At 47.2% G+C, this 17189-nt stretch overlaps 1 protein-coding gene across 2 annotated transcripts; it reads right to left on the bottom strand.

The window, feature by feature from the left end:
* Nucleotides 1–189: 189 nt before the first annotated feature.
* On the bottom strand, nucleotides 190–16853 carry tars3 (threonyl-tRNA synthetase 3; the record flags this gene model as incomplete). Of its 2 annotated transcripts, XM_079736089.1 has the most annotated exons (19): nucleotides 190–749; nucleotides 1366–1480; nucleotides 1955–2027; nucleotides 2713–2817; nucleotides 3676–3776; nucleotides 3927–4004; nucleotides 4581–4718; nucleotides 5536–5698; nucleotides 6584–6750; nucleotides 9323–9421; nucleotides 11700–11846; nucleotides 12406–12484; nucleotides 12564–12628; nucleotides 13231–13348; nucleotides 13763–13887; nucleotides 14569–14692; nucleotides 15509–15696; nucleotides 16195–16287; nucleotides 16530–16853. In XM_079736089.1, the coding sequence occupies 19 exons, from the start codon at nucleotides 16851–16853 to the stop codon at nucleotides 601–603; spliced, it is 2451 nt and encodes an 816-aa protein (XP_079592215.1). In that variant the 3' UTR covers nucleotides 190–600. The 2 variants fall into 2 exon arrangements, with proteins under 2 accessions (XP_079592215.1, XP_079592216.1); XM_079736090.1 differs by lacking the exons at nucleotides 190–749; nucleotides 1366–1480 and having other exon boundaries at nucleotides 1958–2027; nucleotides 2713–2855.
* Nucleotides 16854–17189: the final 336 nt, after the last annotated feature.

The raw sequence follows: 17189 nt of genomic DNA, 5'->3' as shown, positions 1-17189 counted from the left end.
TTTCTTTATAATATAATTAATTGTACCCCACAAGAACATTTCTGAATAAATTACGGTGCCAGAAACACAAGTCATTTGACTGCATGAAAACATTCAGGAATAGAATCGTTCCAGTATCTGAATATCTTTATTCAATTCAGTGACTCATCGTCAACAGAACACCAGAAACAGGTTTAATCTCATTCTATGTTCATTAATGAAGAAGGGTGGCTCAGTCAATGCTATACTATAACAATCATCACCTTCTCTTGCCTTAACAAAGCATTCTAGTGTATTAACTCAAATGTGCTATAGATTTAGTTATTTTATTCAAAAGGTTTGATGTTAAAATACCATGAATAAAAAACAAAAACGAACTAACTGACCACAAACTGCTGCTCTAACCAATCACACCATCACATGCCAAAGTGCTTTTGAATCAAACCCCCTTTCATTCACATCCCTCTAATCCCTTTCCCTCATTACTAGAGTACACTTTCCCCTTGCCATCCTGTTTGATATTCCCTCCCCAACTCTTCTCCTGACTGCCTTCCCGGTGACTCCGAGGTCTTCATTCCTCGTGCGCGAGGGCCAGTCGAGGCGGTTGGCGGCGGCCGTCCCTCAGAACTCCTCCTCTGCGTTGCGGCAGCGCGCCTGCCTCAGCAGTTTGAGGCGGGCCAGCACCTCGCTCAGCGGCAGCTCTCCGTGGACCTTGTTGTCCCTCGTCCGTACGTTGACGCTGTTAGTCATCTTCTCCTTCTCCCCGACCACTGCCAAGGCACAAGGACACACGACAACAACAGAAAACGCTGTGAGATGGCCGTGCTGTTCCACACAGCAACAACGCCCCCCTCCCTCCCCGCTCAGCTCAGTGGAGGCCACTTGTCAGGCTTGGGAAGAGAGTTTCAGTGGAGCCCCATGAGAACTGGATTCTGCCACATAGGAAAGCCTTCCCCACTGGCCCCCCTGTCTGATTGACAGCTGGCTCAAGGCCAGGTTTCTGTGTTGTCATAATGATCACTGCGCAAGTATTCCTCATTTCCATGTCGGTGGTATGTGGCTGGATGTGGCTCAGGAGGCAGAGCGGTTTGGCTGGGAACTGGAGGGTTGCTATTTCAAGGTGTCGAGGTGTCCCTGAGCAAGACGCCTCACCCTAACTGCTCTTGACGAGCTGGCTGTTGCCTTGCATGGTTGACTCCGCCATCGGTGTGTGATTGTGTGCATGAATGGGAGAATGTTAGGCAATATTGTAAGGCGCTTTGAGTGGCCACTGGTTTGATGCCTCTGTATAAATAGTAATTTAGCCTTCAGCACCTCCCTATTTCCTGCTGTACGGAGGAGATGAGGACGCGCTGCTTGAGGATATCGAGAATTGAGAATGCTTACCCAGTATAAAGTTGTACTGGGCCAACTGGGCATTGCGGATCTTCTTGTTTAGAAGGCAACTGGAGTCCAAGTCAGCTTCCGCCATGAAGCCTGCTTCAACAAACTGCTTACAAGTCTGAAAGGAAGAAGCACTGCTCATGAGCACAAGATCAGACTGACAGACAACGAGGACGCAGAGAAGAGGTTCTAACCGGATTCATATCAGGAGAACTACTTTGAAACAACAGATACACAACTAACTGTTTGTTGTAGTGCAAATGGAAGTACCTGGCTCGGGCCGGGAGGCATGAGATATAGGAGCTCATCATCATCATGATAATCAGAGGGGAATTTGATCTGATGGGGCCCCTTGTGAAATGATTCAGTCGGTGTCTTATAAAGAATAATATATTTAACGATTCATAATGATCGGCTATTCTTTCTCATCCAACAGCTGAAGCAGGGAGCAGGAATCCATCCACGAGTGCATCACAGAATCATGGCGTCGGCCGAGCTGAGAGACGCTCCACAGAGACACAAACACGCCACTCCATTTAAAAGGCCCATGTGTCTGTGTTGGGGGCGGATCAGACCGGGGCGCGGGGCTCACCTTCTTGGCGTAGTCCTCGCAGGACGGGTTGACGGGCACGAACATCACCTGGCGCGGGGACAACCACAGCGGCCTGGCGGAGGTGAACAGGGGCTGCGTATCAGGGAGAGGTTCCATGGCACAGGGGCACGCTGACTGAAGCAGAGACAGCTACCAAGGTGTTGTATTATAGATTCATGAGCCCTGGTGTTATGTTGTTAATAATGGGAGACGCTGGCGTTTGCATACCCCATCAGCAACTAAGGTGAAATACTGTGTGCGTGTGTGCATTCGTGTGTGTTCATGTGTGTGATTTTCTATGACATCCTTTTACTTCAACACCTGACTGACTAATTCTCCCATGTATTCCAATTCAATAGCATTTGTATTTGATAACAAACACTAACATTCAAATGTCCATCTGCACCGCACTTATATTGCGTCAGCCATTGACCTGTGTTCGACATCCATGGAAATTCTTTGTTTGAAGAACCCACCACAACCAAAGCTTGATAAAAGGCATTGTGCCTCTCAGACGACGAGATGGAGGGAGACGACCTGGGCACCTCTTCTTTTAGCCTAACGAGCCGCAAGCAGCAGGATGCTTTCATCATCGTTATTATCAGCTATTTGAGATAAAAGCTACACTGAAATAATTGCATTGCATTGTGCAAATTGATTCATTAGTATTATGACTACTTCAACTCTTCATCAAGGCACCCATAATGTGAGATAATCAAGGCGCCCTGAATGTAAATGTGAATGTAATGTAAATGTACCATTTCCCTGCGTAGTTCTCCGTGAGGATGGCGATCATCCTCTCCACGGATCCAAGGATGGCTCGGTGGATGATGACCGGCCGAGCCTTGTCCTCCCCGTCCTTCCTGCACACGACAGAGAGGCTCGCTGAATCAGCTCTCCTCTAAAAGCAGCGTTAAACACAGCAGTTTGTAATTCACTCGACCGCCCCTGGTTGAAACAGTTGACAATGTTCTGATTTTGATTTTCTTGGTTATATTCATAATTATGCTCCTGAAATTAAATCAAGTTAATTACAAGATTAAAATGAATGAATTTCTTAATTATACACCATATCCATAATCAATCAGTTACTCTTTAAATATGAATCAGTTCCCGGCTTAATCGATGCATCACCATTTAACTCCCAACTTCCAAAATGACTAAATGTCTTATCTCATCAGATACATGTTGATTTAGATACATGTCATGGCATCATTAAACCATGATGGACACGTGTATCAGAGCACATGCTACCCATTTTGCCTTCATCTACTAAAAGCAGTAAGACTTGTTCAAAAAGAGAACATCCACTGTGTCTCCATGTGTACTTTGTACGCTTTGCCTGACAGATTCAGTCTTCCTTGCTAGTCGAGTCTTGCAGAGTTCATGTAGAGTTCTATTACTCTTCCTATGTAGAGAATACCTGGAGGAGCAAGTCAGCTGAGATCAAATTAGTTCACACACCGGAGGGGACGTGTCAGGGCCTTTAATGGAAGAAGAGTCAGTCTCTGGGGAGAATATCCTCCATCCAGGGTATTCTATTTCCTTGATTGAATGCCCTGACCATTTAACAGACTAAGAGTGAGTGAGTTAGTGTGGAAGCTGGAGTAGCAGCCAGAGAGAGACAGAGACAGAGGCTGAGAGTTCAGGGGTTGGGAGAGAGGGGGGAGAGAGAGAAGGGAGGGTTCATGTGTGATCACTCCGTCCGTGAGGTGACTCACCCCACAAAGTTCAGGTTGAAGCGGATTGGCAGCTGGAAGTCCAGCTGGATGGTGGCGCACTGGTGGTAGCGGCCAATCGCATCCTTGATCTGGATGTCGATCTGAAACGTCGACGTAGACAAACACGTTTAACCTCGGAAAGGCCTGATGGAACCGCTCACTGATAGACACCCACTGTTCACCCTTCCAGTATAGTATAGAGTAGTATAGTATAGCGTAGTATAGTAAATATAAAGAACCATGTGTCCTACCTTGGGTCCGTAGAAGGCCCCGTCCCCTGGGTTGAGTTTCCACGGCTCTCCAAACTCATTCAGGCTGTTCTCCAGTTGCTGCCCAGCAGGAGAGACAAGGAGAGACGTCAACATGAGACCAGTGGCAGGGCGCACGTGATAAACGCTCTTATGTCAGGCAGTAGGGCACGAGACGTCTACACCACTGCTTTACATTTACATTAAGGGCATTTAGCATACAATTTTATCCAAAGCAACTTACAATAACTACATTTGTCAGATAAATATTGTTGTTTCTCCTTCTTCTGTCGGTCCAGTAAGGATGTTCATAGAACCAAGTGCCAAGCAACTAACAATGGCTAGGTTAACCCATTCCCCGTATACAACAAAGATACATTAAGTGCCAGAGAAAATACAACATACAATAGGTGCGTACATTAAGTGCCAGTATGTACAACATACAATAAGTGCGTAAGAGGGGTATTTTTAGGAGAGTTAGGGAGGAGAAGGGGCAGTGGGGCGTGAGGGAGGAGGCTACACAGTGCTGTCTGCTTCCAGAACGTCACAACATTCCTTCCACGATTTGAATCTGAGCCAGGTGTGCCATCACACTCATTTGATGTGACCAATCAGGTGGCCCAGTCCGAGCTCCCCCGGGTGTGCCGTGGTGTTAACCTTCTCGGCCTGGTTCCACACGGCGACGTCCCCCAGGTACTTCTCGGGCCTCGTGGACAGGTGCAGCTGGAAGGAGAAGCCGAACACGTCGTAGACGCAGCGCAGGAAGTCTAAGCAGCCCTTCATCTCCGACTCGATCTGCACACGGACCAATCAGAGGCAGCGGCTCATTGGAACATCCCACTGTCAATTTGATGTGTTGAATAAAATGAAACTAGTTAGTCAGCAGACTGACTTTCCCTTCCAACATCTGATGTATTCTTGAGACTGATTTCCTTATTAATGTGCATACAATTATTAAAGTAAAAAGGATGTTTTGGATACATTGTGTGTGAAATTGCTGTTCTTTCAACAAAGCAATATTAAAGGGAAAGGAACAATACATATCCAGTAATATGAGTCAAGTAATATGACAACGCAGATTTTCTACCAATTCATGTTTCCTTTTTGGAGGCAGAGGAGTCAGCCTTTCCCCCTCAGCCCTGGAGGCGAGTGACATAACTCACCTGCTCCACAGGGGGGTTATGAGTGACTGATCACTCATCTCCATGGAGGGGGGGGAGGGGTTGACTGATGGATCACCTGCCCCATAGAGGGGGTGTGAGTGACTGATCACTCATCTCCATGGAGGGGGGGGAGGGGTTGACTGATGGATCACCTGCCCCATAGAGGGGGTGTGAGTGACTGATCACTCATCTCCATGGAGGGGGGGGAGGGGTTGACTGATGGATCACCTGCCCCATAGAGTGGGTGTGAGTGACTGATCACTCATCTCCATGGAGGGGGGGGAGGGGTTGACTGATGGATCACCTGCCCCATAGAGTGGGTGTGAGTGACTGATCACTCATCTCCATGGAGGGGGGGGGAGGGGTTGACTGATGGGTCACCTGCTCCATAGAGGGGGTTGAGTGACTGATCACTTAACTCAGAGGAGGGGAGTGGGGGGGGGGCTCACCTGCTCCATGGTGCAGAAGATGTGGGCGTCGTCCTGCTGGAAGCGGCGCACCCTGGTGAGGCCGGTGAGCGCCCCCGACAGCTCGTTGCGGTGCAGCACCCCGAAGTCGGCCAGCCGCAGGGGCAGCTCCCGCCAGGACCGGGGCCGGTGGCTGAACATTAGGCTGGGGGACGGGACGGGACGCTTTTTCTTAAATACATCTTTTACTTTGACTTCATATTCTCTTAAGTATCTATCTAGTATTTATTTTATTACTCTACACAGTTTTTTTCCTTTGCCTTTGTTTTCTTTTACTTATCTATTTACTTTCATTAGTTTAGCTTATCTATTGTATGACAACGTTTCTATGTGAAGCATAAAAAAGTTGCCCGCCTTGCCTTTAATGGAGGGGGGTAATGGAGTCAGCTGGTTGATCAGAGGTAAGGTGGTCCTTTATCAATAACTTAACAATACCCAGAAGAGAAACCATGGGTGCATTTGACCGGAGTGCACACACACGTTATGGATTATGTTTCTCATGTAGACATCCATGGAGATCTTCTTTAATAGAAGAACAAACGCTGTGTCTTCCCCACATTGTTTCCACAACATCCTATCTGCTGTTCTATCTACATTTTTTCGAAGCAGTGATCCTGATTTCAAGAGTACATGGTTCCTTCTTTCAGGTTTGAGAGCAGTTTGTGGAAGCGTCATGGCAAAAGCGGAGTTGGACCCCAGCTGTCTTTCAACAAGTTGAGGGATTAACCGGCTGTTTCCCGGGCGATGTGAGAGGACCGGACTCACGCATGAGCGCCCAGGAGATCAACATTATACAACCACAGAAACCGGGCTTCCCCTCCATTATGTTATCAAACTACACAGAATAAAAAATATTAGGATATAGAGAATGAGATAGCTATCAATCTCTTTCCATCTATCTCTCTCTATATACTTATATATAAAATCGTACTGTGGAATATCATTATGTTATGTATAAATATACAGCTCGTTTTGAAGGTTACATAGTAATTCGTCAGAGTGTGTGAAGAGGAGGAGGAGGAGGAGGTACCAGTGTCCGGGACAGTTCATGGGCTTCAGGGCGAAGACGTCGTCCTCCACGGGGAACGAGAACATGTTGTCGCTGTAGTGCTGCCAGTGGCCTGACGTCTCCCACAGCTTGCTGTTGTAGATGTTGGGCGAGGACACCTCCTGGAAGCCTCTCCTCCAGTACTCATCCTGGAGAGGAGACCCACATGACACTCATTATCTATAATTGATAGTTGAGGACATAGTTCTGTACAAGCATCACCACAGCATGATACACTACTGAGCTGGGGCGACATGTGGCTCAGGAGCTCAGCGAGCTGGCTGGTAACCGGAATGTCGTGTCCAGTTGTCTGCACCTCACCCTGACTGCTCCTGACGGGCCGGCTGTCGCCTTGCATGGTTGACACTGTCGTCGGTGTGTGAATTTGTAAATGAATGGGTGAATGTGAGGCAGTATTGAATAGCGCTTTGAGTGGCCACTGGTTGGAAAAACGCTGTACAAATGCAGTCCATTCACCATTTTCCAATTAAACAGAGAGGACTGGTATCCCACTGGCTGGCAGCGGGGATGGAAACCCAGTCACGGTGTTCCTATAGATAGAGTGGTGGTGGTGGCCTCCTCTCTCAGTCATTATCCACGGCCGAGGAGTGCGACGCCGCCGGCGGACTTCCCCCAGACCACTTAGGAGAGAGACTGAGTCACTCCAGGTCTGAGAGAAGAGCCACCAACTGCTCCGCTGGCACAGACGCAGAGCCATGCAGGAGACAGGATGTTTACCGGGGCCGTGGCCAGGGAGAAACAAACACCAGGGTGCGGCCGAGTAATCTGTTGGCTCGCTCTCCCGACCCCTCCCCGGGGGAACAAAAGTCACGGCGCTGACGTCCGCCGCACCGCGATGTGTACAGACGATGAGGGCAGGAACGCGGCGGCCTTGTGGAGCTGCTTATCGGCAGCGTGTGTGAGGGAGGGTCCGTCTGTACAGACGTGTGAACGTTGTGCGAAGTCCGTCTCTGTACAGACGTGTGTTGGGTCTGGAGGCCAGCAGCTACAAATCACACTCTGATAATCCATTTGTTGTGGGAGTCAGAGCGCTGCCTTGTGTCGTTAGCGGGGCTGTCAGCCTCCAATGAGTCTCTGGTGCGAGACCCAACGCTGATAACGCGTTGAACTTGATGTTAACTTTGGCTAATCCAAGAAAGGCACCTTCTAAAGAAAGATACGGTGGCTTTGGTGACCACTTCTTTGACTCAAAGAAATGGGAGTCCATTTGTATTCATTCATACCTGCTCAGAGTCCTTCACCTATTCTACTTCAACAGCCCAGATCTTAATGAGAGAGAGACGCTGTGCATTCTGACTGGAAGGCCGATATGCATAACAATGACGGGCGCCTTTAGAGCAGCTGATGAGGGCTCTCTCAGTGTGGGAGGCTGGCTGGAGAGCTCCTGTTGTTGGCCTTAAAGGTATAAGAGTCTGCCCACCGCGGAGCCTCACCGGTGGTCCCAACAAGGGGAAAATCAGCGGCTCCTGGGGTAATTATCAGACAGACCTTCTCAACAGACCATACTGTGCACCTTTGTGATTGCACCGGTCAGTGCCGCACAAATCAGCCAATCAGAACGGGGAAAGCTACAAGTTGTTCAATAAGTGTTCTGTTTTCAACCTTTGTTGATCGCAGGCGCCCAGGATGAAGTCTGTTTAATATGCAGCGCCACACTTAAGAATTTCTATTAGGTTGTTTTAGGAACATATTCGGAATACATAAAATTCTGTTGAATATCAATATTCCTTATTTTATATTTAGCTTGTTTGAGCCATACGCATATATTTTACATTTGAAAACATTTAACAACACATGTACGTGATTCATTGCCTTTTAAAGGAGAAATCCGGTGTAAAATGGATCTGGGATATGTATAGTATGATAAGGAGTTGGAAGGTTCGTTTGGGAGCAAAAAAGACTCGACAAGCAGATTGGCGAACACAGAGCTTGCGTGTTGCTGACAGATGTCACAAGCTCTGTGTTCGCCAATCTACCTATCGAGTCTTAAAGACAAAATGCCGTCAACGGGTGAACTACTGATGGTATTGCGCGTATAAAATGTCCTTGCCTCGTTTTATATGTTAAGACCCTTATTATACTACTAAAGAAGTTTTGGCCTACTTCTAGCCTTGTAAGTGGTTCAAAATAGCGATTTAGCTTTTACCATGAGACATGCCCCTATCGTTCCTAGTTTATAGTGTTTTGGTAGAATCGGCTAAAAACAGCCAATTCAAGAATGCGTCTATATGCGCCTTTTTGCTCCCAAACGAGCATTCCATCTCGTTATCATACCAAACATATCCCAGATCCATTTTACACCGGATTTCTCCTGTAACCAATTTTTTTTACGGGTTATTTTTAATTATACGGCTTTTTAACTAAAAAAAAGGTATGAGAGGGTTATCTAAAACTTAAAAGCACATTCCAGTTTTTAAAATAATATCTACTGCTGCAGTTTCTACTGAAGATACCACTAATTGAAAACCTTATTTTGTTCTTTTCCACTGCAGTCATCACAATGGAGGGCAATTATTCACACTACCAAGTGGAGCAATTAGTCCCCCAATTAACCCAGGATTAGTCCCCCCCCCCCCACTTAATTAACTCGAGAGGGAAATAAGGATTAGGTGGTAGGATAAGAAAGGATTCTAATAGTTCTGAGCACAATACAATGGGCTGTGGTAGAGTGTAATGATGATCCAGGGGGCTGGAGCCTACCCTGATGAACTCGGTGAGGGTGTTGTAGATGAAGGCCCCGCGGGGCATGAAGAAACAGCTCCCTGGACTCAGGTCGTGGAAGAAGAACAGCTCCTGGTCCTGGGAGGGGGGGGGGGAGAAGAGAGCCGGAGCCAGAGAGACAGAGAGACAGAGCAAAGGTATTTCAGCCATCTCTAACTTACTTTACAGGCTCCTGGTGAAGTATCAGTACAATACAAAAAACACTAGGAAGAGTATAAAATCATATCCATTCAACCTGACCCTTTTGTTATGAGTATATGTTTCAAAGTTTCATCAAAGACAAAAGTACCTTGTCTTTCGGTAGCATTGAGAAAGAGATCGCTGCACTAGCATGAATAACTACTTTCACTTAACCAATAGGGTTTTTTCAGGTCAATGATATGAAGGCTAAAAACAAATCATAGGAATACAATTCAAGTTGGTCAATATGTCAGTCCACACTTAACATATAGAAGTTGGAAACCTCCTACATATGACATGGACATGCCCAAAGCTAGGCTTATGGTGGGAGGCTATAGAAGATACACTTAAGAAGGTCTTAAACATGGAATTTAGTCTTTCAGCTTCAATGGTACTACTGGGAGATCACTCTACTCTGCATTTCAATTCTGTCTATCTGTCTCACTTCTTTGGTCTAGCATTAACAGCTGCAAAAAAATGTATTCTATCTAAATGGATTGCTGAGGACCCTCCCAGCCACTCACATTGGGTAAACAAAATCAACCAATGCATGCCATTGGAGAAGATCACATATAACGTAAGAGGTAATCCACAGAGATTCCTTAAAACATGGCAAGCCTGGATTGATTTCTCAAATGCTTAGCTGGGTGTACCTGTACTGTCCCGCCTAATTGTTTTTTCTATTGTTATTTTATTATTATTATTATAATTTTTATTTTATTTTTTTTTATTTTTTTAGGGTTAGGGTTTTATTTTTGTATATTTATTTATTCTATTTTATTCTTTGTTGCTTCTTTATCTTATCTTTTAATAATTTGGAAAGTATACAAAAGGCTCAATTTATTCATGATCACTCAAAATGTTATGTGTATTGTATTCTACGGTTGTCTTGGGTGCGGTTGTTACTTACCGGGCCACCCCTTAATAATCTGTTCTTATCAGATTAGGATATAAGAATTGTCAAATTCAATGGCACGTATCATTTTTGTGTATTCTAGACTATGTTTTTTGTTGTATGGAAATATTCCTTTACCTATATAAAACATAACTGATGCTGTAAATTAAGGAGATATGTTGTACTGCTTACACCACATAGCAGATCCCAGCAGATGCCATGTATAATTAAGTTGATCCGTTATTATCTTAACTTTCCTTAACATGCATTTTCCTTTTTTTTTTGTTGTTCCGCTGTATAAAACCTGAAAAACTCAATAAATACAATGTTAAAAAAAAAAAAAACATATAGAAGTATGTTTTATTGCTAGGAGAAAAATGTCATCGAAGACTCTTGTTATAGACAGTGTACAGTATATTGCTCCACCCGAGTCTTTCCGTATATCCAAGCCTGTATGCACTGGAGTGTGTGTATGTAACAGACAAGATGCTCAGATCTTCAGTCAAAGCTGGTGGTGTCCCTGCCACTTCACACCCATCGGCTCTTACTCCCCCAGGAGTGAGCGCTTCAGTCTGGGTTGGAATGAGGAGTTCTGCGCGCTAATAAGAGCCAAGGTCTCCCGTGGAGACCACAGAACCGGCCCGGGGAACCAGCTGGGCGCTCCGATGACTCACAGATGTCACGCACAGTGCCATTTATTAGCGGGGGAACAGCGCCCTCTACTGAGGTCTCTACTCATCAACACAAGCAGTTGTTTTTTTAAGGCGACAAAAAACAAATAGTGTTGGGTCGAGGTTTGAGCTACACTGGCTGTGCTACAAGCTAACCGAGCAGAATGAGTGAAGCATAGGGAAAAACTGGGAAAGGGGGACACAGGCACTGAAATTAAACATACACAACAGAACCAAAAAACTAATTCTGTTTGTGATTTGTTGTTGTTGCTTGCCATAGTTTAAATCTGTTTTCTTAACAACAGGGTTTGGCGTTCCACAAGATCTTAATGACAGGCTTTATACACCCATTTGTCAAAGCTCTTGAAAAATTGATACCGCACACATTCCTACAACCACTAAATCACGCCAAGTGGTGGGGGTCTGCCAGGAGTCAAACATCTGGATCAGGGAGAACGCAACACACATTGCCAGCAGAACCCAACGATGGAACCAGCAGAAACATCAGAACCGGCAGAACTCAACGATGGAACCATGGCCCTCCAGGGGCCACACCCCCCGGACGGGCCCCTCAGACGGTCCCTCGGCGGCTGCCTTTCAGAACCCTCACCTTGCCGATCTTGCGGTGGTCTCGGTTCCGGGCCTCCTCCTGGAAGACCTCCCACTCCTTCAGCATCTTGGTGTCGGGGAAGGAGATGCCGTAGACCCTCTGGAGCGTCTCCATGTCCGCGCGGCCCTCCCAGTACGTGGCCGAGTTCTGGGGGAACGGGGGAGAGCCAGCGGGTCACCTTAACAAAGACTATCAGGGATGGATGACTTTTGACTTCCAGACAAGGGATGTCAAAGGTCATCGTGAGGACCTTCTATAGAAGGACGTATTGAAGTATAGAAGGTCCATTGGAGTGCTTCTACTAATGAGGATCAGATAATTAAGAAAAAATTATATTAAACAAATATGTAGAAAGAAAGAGTGAGGAGTGAATACAATGACTTGTAAACAAGGAATAAATAATTTCTTCTTTCATCTACAAATGAGCCTACAGTTTCCGGGAATGCCAATTGGAGCTCAAAAACGGTACCACATTTTTTCCGGCTTCTTTTTCGGCAAACACAAAGTACCGCCGTATGATTGCTTTGCAAATATTGCTTTTTGGAAAAGATTGCTCGGAAAGTGGGAGCCCCAATCTCACAACGCTGAACAAGATTGCTGCGACATGCATTGTATAACAACAAAAACAAATCACGCCACCGCCGGACAGGAACCACATAATCACTCCCATGAGCGGCTCTATTCTAGGAACCGTTTCCCCACAGACCTTATAGATCTTCAGGGCCTTGATCTTGCCGGTGTGCCTGACATGGGGCCCTCTGCATAGGTCAATCAGGGGCCCACATCTACAAGAGGAACACACAGAGAGTCAGAGCGCTGTGGCAGCGAGCTGGACGTGTGCGTCTGCGTCGGCGGTCCACCTGCCTGTAGACCGTGGTGGTGGCCGTGGTCACTTTCTCGTTGAGGATACGACACTTGAACTTGTTGTACTGCAAGAGAAAAGTGGTTTATTTTGGTCCATCGCTCTGGAGAATAGGCAATCACACACGGGAAAATACATACTCTAAAAACATCTCTGATGAAAAGTGTATTCGACAGAGTGCCGAGCAAAAACGTGACCAAAGAAAAGTACTGACAAGATGATTGTTCATCAGAAGCACAATTCAGAATTGGTAGTTTTGGAACACCCATTTTCAATTATTTGTGTAGTACGTCTAATGTATACAATTGCTGCCCAGTATATTTAACGTATAATGGACAGCGAGCTGGTCATTAGTGGCACAACTTTGCGAAAATGACTCCTCGTTACCCTCTTATTAGCTGCTACATACTAAGAAAAGAATAATTGGACCAAAAATATTTCATGTATTAAAAAGAAAATCCTTTGTCCTATTCTACGGTTAGCAAAAGCGTCGATATCCACGGCCGGTTATTCATAGCAGCGGTCTGCTACACAGAAACAACATAACGCTGTGTGCCGTGACTGACCAATCAGAACAGAGTATTCAACAAAGCTGTCTAATAAGTATTACATCAATGGTTGAGCGTGTCTCTGGCCCACCATACACCCTGACCTGGGGGGCGTTCTCACCTTGAACATCTCCAGCAGCGTCTCTTTGCTGACCTCCAGCCTCTCAAAGGGCTGCTTGTCCTTCACCACCGCCTTGCAGAGAGACTCCAGCGCTCCAAACTCTGTGCTGGACACGCCCCTGAGACCACACAGGGAACTAAACGTTAAGAGAACCGGTGCTGGACACGCCCCTGAGACCGCACAGAGAACCATTGAAGCCTCAATGTCACGTCTCCTACTGCTGACAACCACTATTACTTAATGTTATTTTCCTTTTGGTCAACAATATCCGCAGATACTTTGTTTTCTTGAAAATATAAATCTTGAAATAAAGACTCAAATCCTACATCTAGGCTTACAAAAAAACGTGAAACAGCTCGCTTGATATTCTACAGCTAGCAAGCATAAAACCTGTATTCAAATACAATAATTATACTTAATTAATACCTTTGGTTTAATTCATTGAAATTGAATTGAAAACTGAAGGGGAGTTCAAAGCCCAGGGACACGCATCTGTCTATCGAGGAATATGTCCTAATAAACAGGTACTCACGCCTGTCCGTCCATGAACATGTCGTAGTAGAAACCGTTCTCGATGGGGGGTCCGTAGCAGAGGCAGCCCCCGTAGAAGCGCTCCATGGCCTCCCCAAGGATGTGGGCACTGGAGTGCCAATACACCTGCAGACCAGACCAGACCAGACCGGATCAGACCAGACCAGACCAGACCAGACCAGACCAGACCAGACCAGACCAGACCAGACCAGATCGTAGCCTAAAGCCATCCCGGGTCCACTATATTCTGTTCCTTTATGTATTCCTTCTTTCAGATGCTAGATTACATTACGGCTAATGGCGCTAGGAAGTGCATAACAATTTGGTCACAATTTAACAAAAAATTATACAAATAAATAATAACCGGCCAAACATAAAGTGTGAACATGAAGTGTTAAGCATTTCATCACAACCTACATGAAGAGCCCAACCCGCTGCTGAATGTTAAAAACTAAAACTGTTCTTTGTGTGAAACCAAAATAAGAAGTGTTCTTTTCGTGTTCCACGCAGACGGAGCACAGCGTGCGACCGGTCTGCGCTCGCGCTTCAAACAACGACCAGTTATACGCTAACCTAGTGGTTACCTTGGGAACGGGTGACAACGGACACAGTGGATCGGCCTACCAGGAGACACCAGAGTCTCTTCCGCTTTCTCACTCACTCACTCACACACACACTAACACACTCACACTTGCTCAAACCAGGGTTTGATGGCTGTTCCGTCACCAGCGGGTCAAACCCAGGCCTCTATGGACCAAGAATGCCCCGGAGGTGGTGCTGTTCCCCCTCCCACGACCCGACACTCACCGCCTGGGCATCTGGGCTGTCGAAGCGCAGGACCTCCAGGGAGCAATCCGCCTCCAGGGGGCGGTCCAGGTCCCACAGCTCGCCGTTGACCCGGGAGATCACAGCGTTGTCCGCAAGGCCCTGACTGGGACACGTCGACCGGGTCACACACCAGAGACCACCACTATACCAGAGACCGCCTCCACACCATTTCTCCATGTTTTAAGATTTATATTTAATTTTCTCGTTTTGTAGCTTTCAGAATTTAAACTTGCTCATGTACTTGGGTACTTTTCTGAGTACCCCCTGCAGTACTGAGTACCCCCTGAGTATCCCTTGGGGTAGGCGTACCCCCATTTGAGAACCACTGGCTTGGAGACATCCTCATGGATTCACTGACCTTGATCTTACATGGCTTGTTTCTTTTTAATGCAGATCCCACACTATAAATAGCATCACATCACTGGCTACTCATTTAGAACAATGACGAGCCACAATTGAAATAACCTCCGTGGGTCATCATGGTACCAGTCTTTGTGGGCTCATAGCCTAACGCCTTTTTTATATTCGCTGTGCGTGAACCAAAACCACCGTAATGACAGGCGCCAGCGCGCACCGATCACGTGGCGATCTGGGGCGTGTGTCCCTCACTTCTGAGAATTGATCAAAACAGAGACTATAAACAACAAGGCCGTCATGAAGTATCCTGAACATTGGCCACTCAAAGCGCTTTACAATACTGCCTAGCAATCACCCATTCATACACACACCGATGGTGGAGTCAACCACGCAGGTCAACAGCCAGCTCGTCTGGAGCAGTGAGGGTGAGGACGCCTCCACACTCTCACGCTAGGAGGAGCCGGGGATCGAACCAGCAACCTTCCGGTTAGCAGCCAACCCGCTCTACCTCCTGAGCCACGGGCCGCCCCCAAAAAAGAAGCCAGTTGGCGCAGCCGCTCACCTGACCCCGCAGGCCAGCTGGTAGGGGGTGCTGGCCCAGGCCACGCCCTCCACCTTGCGTCCGTCCGGCAGTGCCACGGTGATGGGGTGGGCGTCGGCGGCGCGCCGGGCCAGCAAGGCATCGCTCTCCGTCTTCAGCCGCTCGTACATCGCCAGGCGCTCGGCGATGAAGGTGGGCGACGGGCTCAGCTGAGGACCGGAGAACCAGAGAACCGGAGAACAACGTCAGCATCAACAACAATCACATCTTACCACGATCCACTCACTCACGTCTGCTTGGTTCAGCCACCTCTGAGGAGCACTGCTCAGCTCTGGTTTATTACAAAGGATAGTGGGTATTAGCCTTTACACTTATGTGCCAGCTTTACATTCTAACACACACACAGGCCACCTTAGTGGAAGGCTGCCCTAGCCCCTGAGCAAGGGCCTCTTACCTTACAAGGGAGGTGATATTATAGACAGCATTTTAAGGATGTTCTCTAGAGAAGTCCTCAGTGTGGTTGATAATAGGAGTCCCACTACACTGTTTTGTAAAAGGCAAAACACACATGGTTCTACATATACACACATACCAAGCAATGTTTTGCTAAAAGAACTTCGCTGGTAAGGAGATGAGGTTAGCCAGGGTTAGGATGGATGGTAGTGATAGAGGATGTAAATGGGGGCTGGACGGGATGGTCTAGTCACCTCTTTCAGACCTGCAGCACCCTGGCCCTTGTCCTGCTTCTTCTCCTTCTTCACCTTGTCACTTGGCTTTGCCTCGGAAGACGAGGAGGCCGCCTGCAACGAGCAGAGAAGGGGGTTCACCCATGTGAGCGGTCTGGAACCATACTATATTTACCGTCATGGTAAATTAATTTGCACAACAATAGATGAGTTGACACTGTGCGTCAGATCTATTCATATTAGTGGAGTTGCGACACAGTGGTCCTTTACTAGTTTCAGTACAGAGCTACTAATGTGCCTTCATATCATTAGAGATAAGCACCATACAGTTCAGCCACGGCTGTTACCGCAGCTACCTGGGTCTTTGCGCGGCTGCTTGGTTCGGGTTTCTGGTTTTCCTTGGGGGTACTGGAGGTACCGGGGGTAACGGGGCCTCCTGACGGCTTCTTGCCCGCCGCCTCCAGCTGCCGCTCCGCCTGCAGACCTCTCCGGAGGTGCACCAGCCGGTACTTCAGCTTCTCGTTCTCCCCTCGCAGTCTCTCCAGCTCCGGCGTAACGACCGGAGCGCTGGAGACGTTCTTAGCCCCGATGAGTCCATCACGCAGATGAATGATCTCCTGGGTGAGACGCTGGATCTTATTCTCCTGGCAAGCCAAACGTGCTGCCATGCACTCCGCCATCTTTAAACTGCTGTCACTGTGTCATGTGTGGAGAATTGCGCCCCCACGCATGTGGTCAACGTGGTCCAGATATGCCCCGGGATTTACCCCCCTCCCCCGAGCGCATCTTTAAAATGTGGGCAACGTGTTTTTATACCTTAATAGAATAACTGAACATTTTAAATTAACCTAATTGCGCGCGTTTTGTCGTTTCTATCTAACCTCTGTTAAGCATCATTTGAATAATTAAAACGATATGCATCGGTCTTCAGACAATGTAGTAGCGGGAGGCCGGCGGTAGGGGTCAGCCTACTTTGCGCTCAGCGGCTTTGAACGTCAGCTGACATGCAGAGCAAA

This window comes from Pollachius pollachius (genome assembly GCF_949987615.1).
Source record: "Pollachius pollachius genome assembly, chromosome: 5".
Classification (NCBI taxonomy): Eukaryota; Metazoa; Chordata; class Actinopteri; order Gadiformes; family Gadidae; genus Pollachius; species Pollachius pollachius.
This window is presented reverse-complemented; position numbering and strand designations above follow the sequence as displayed.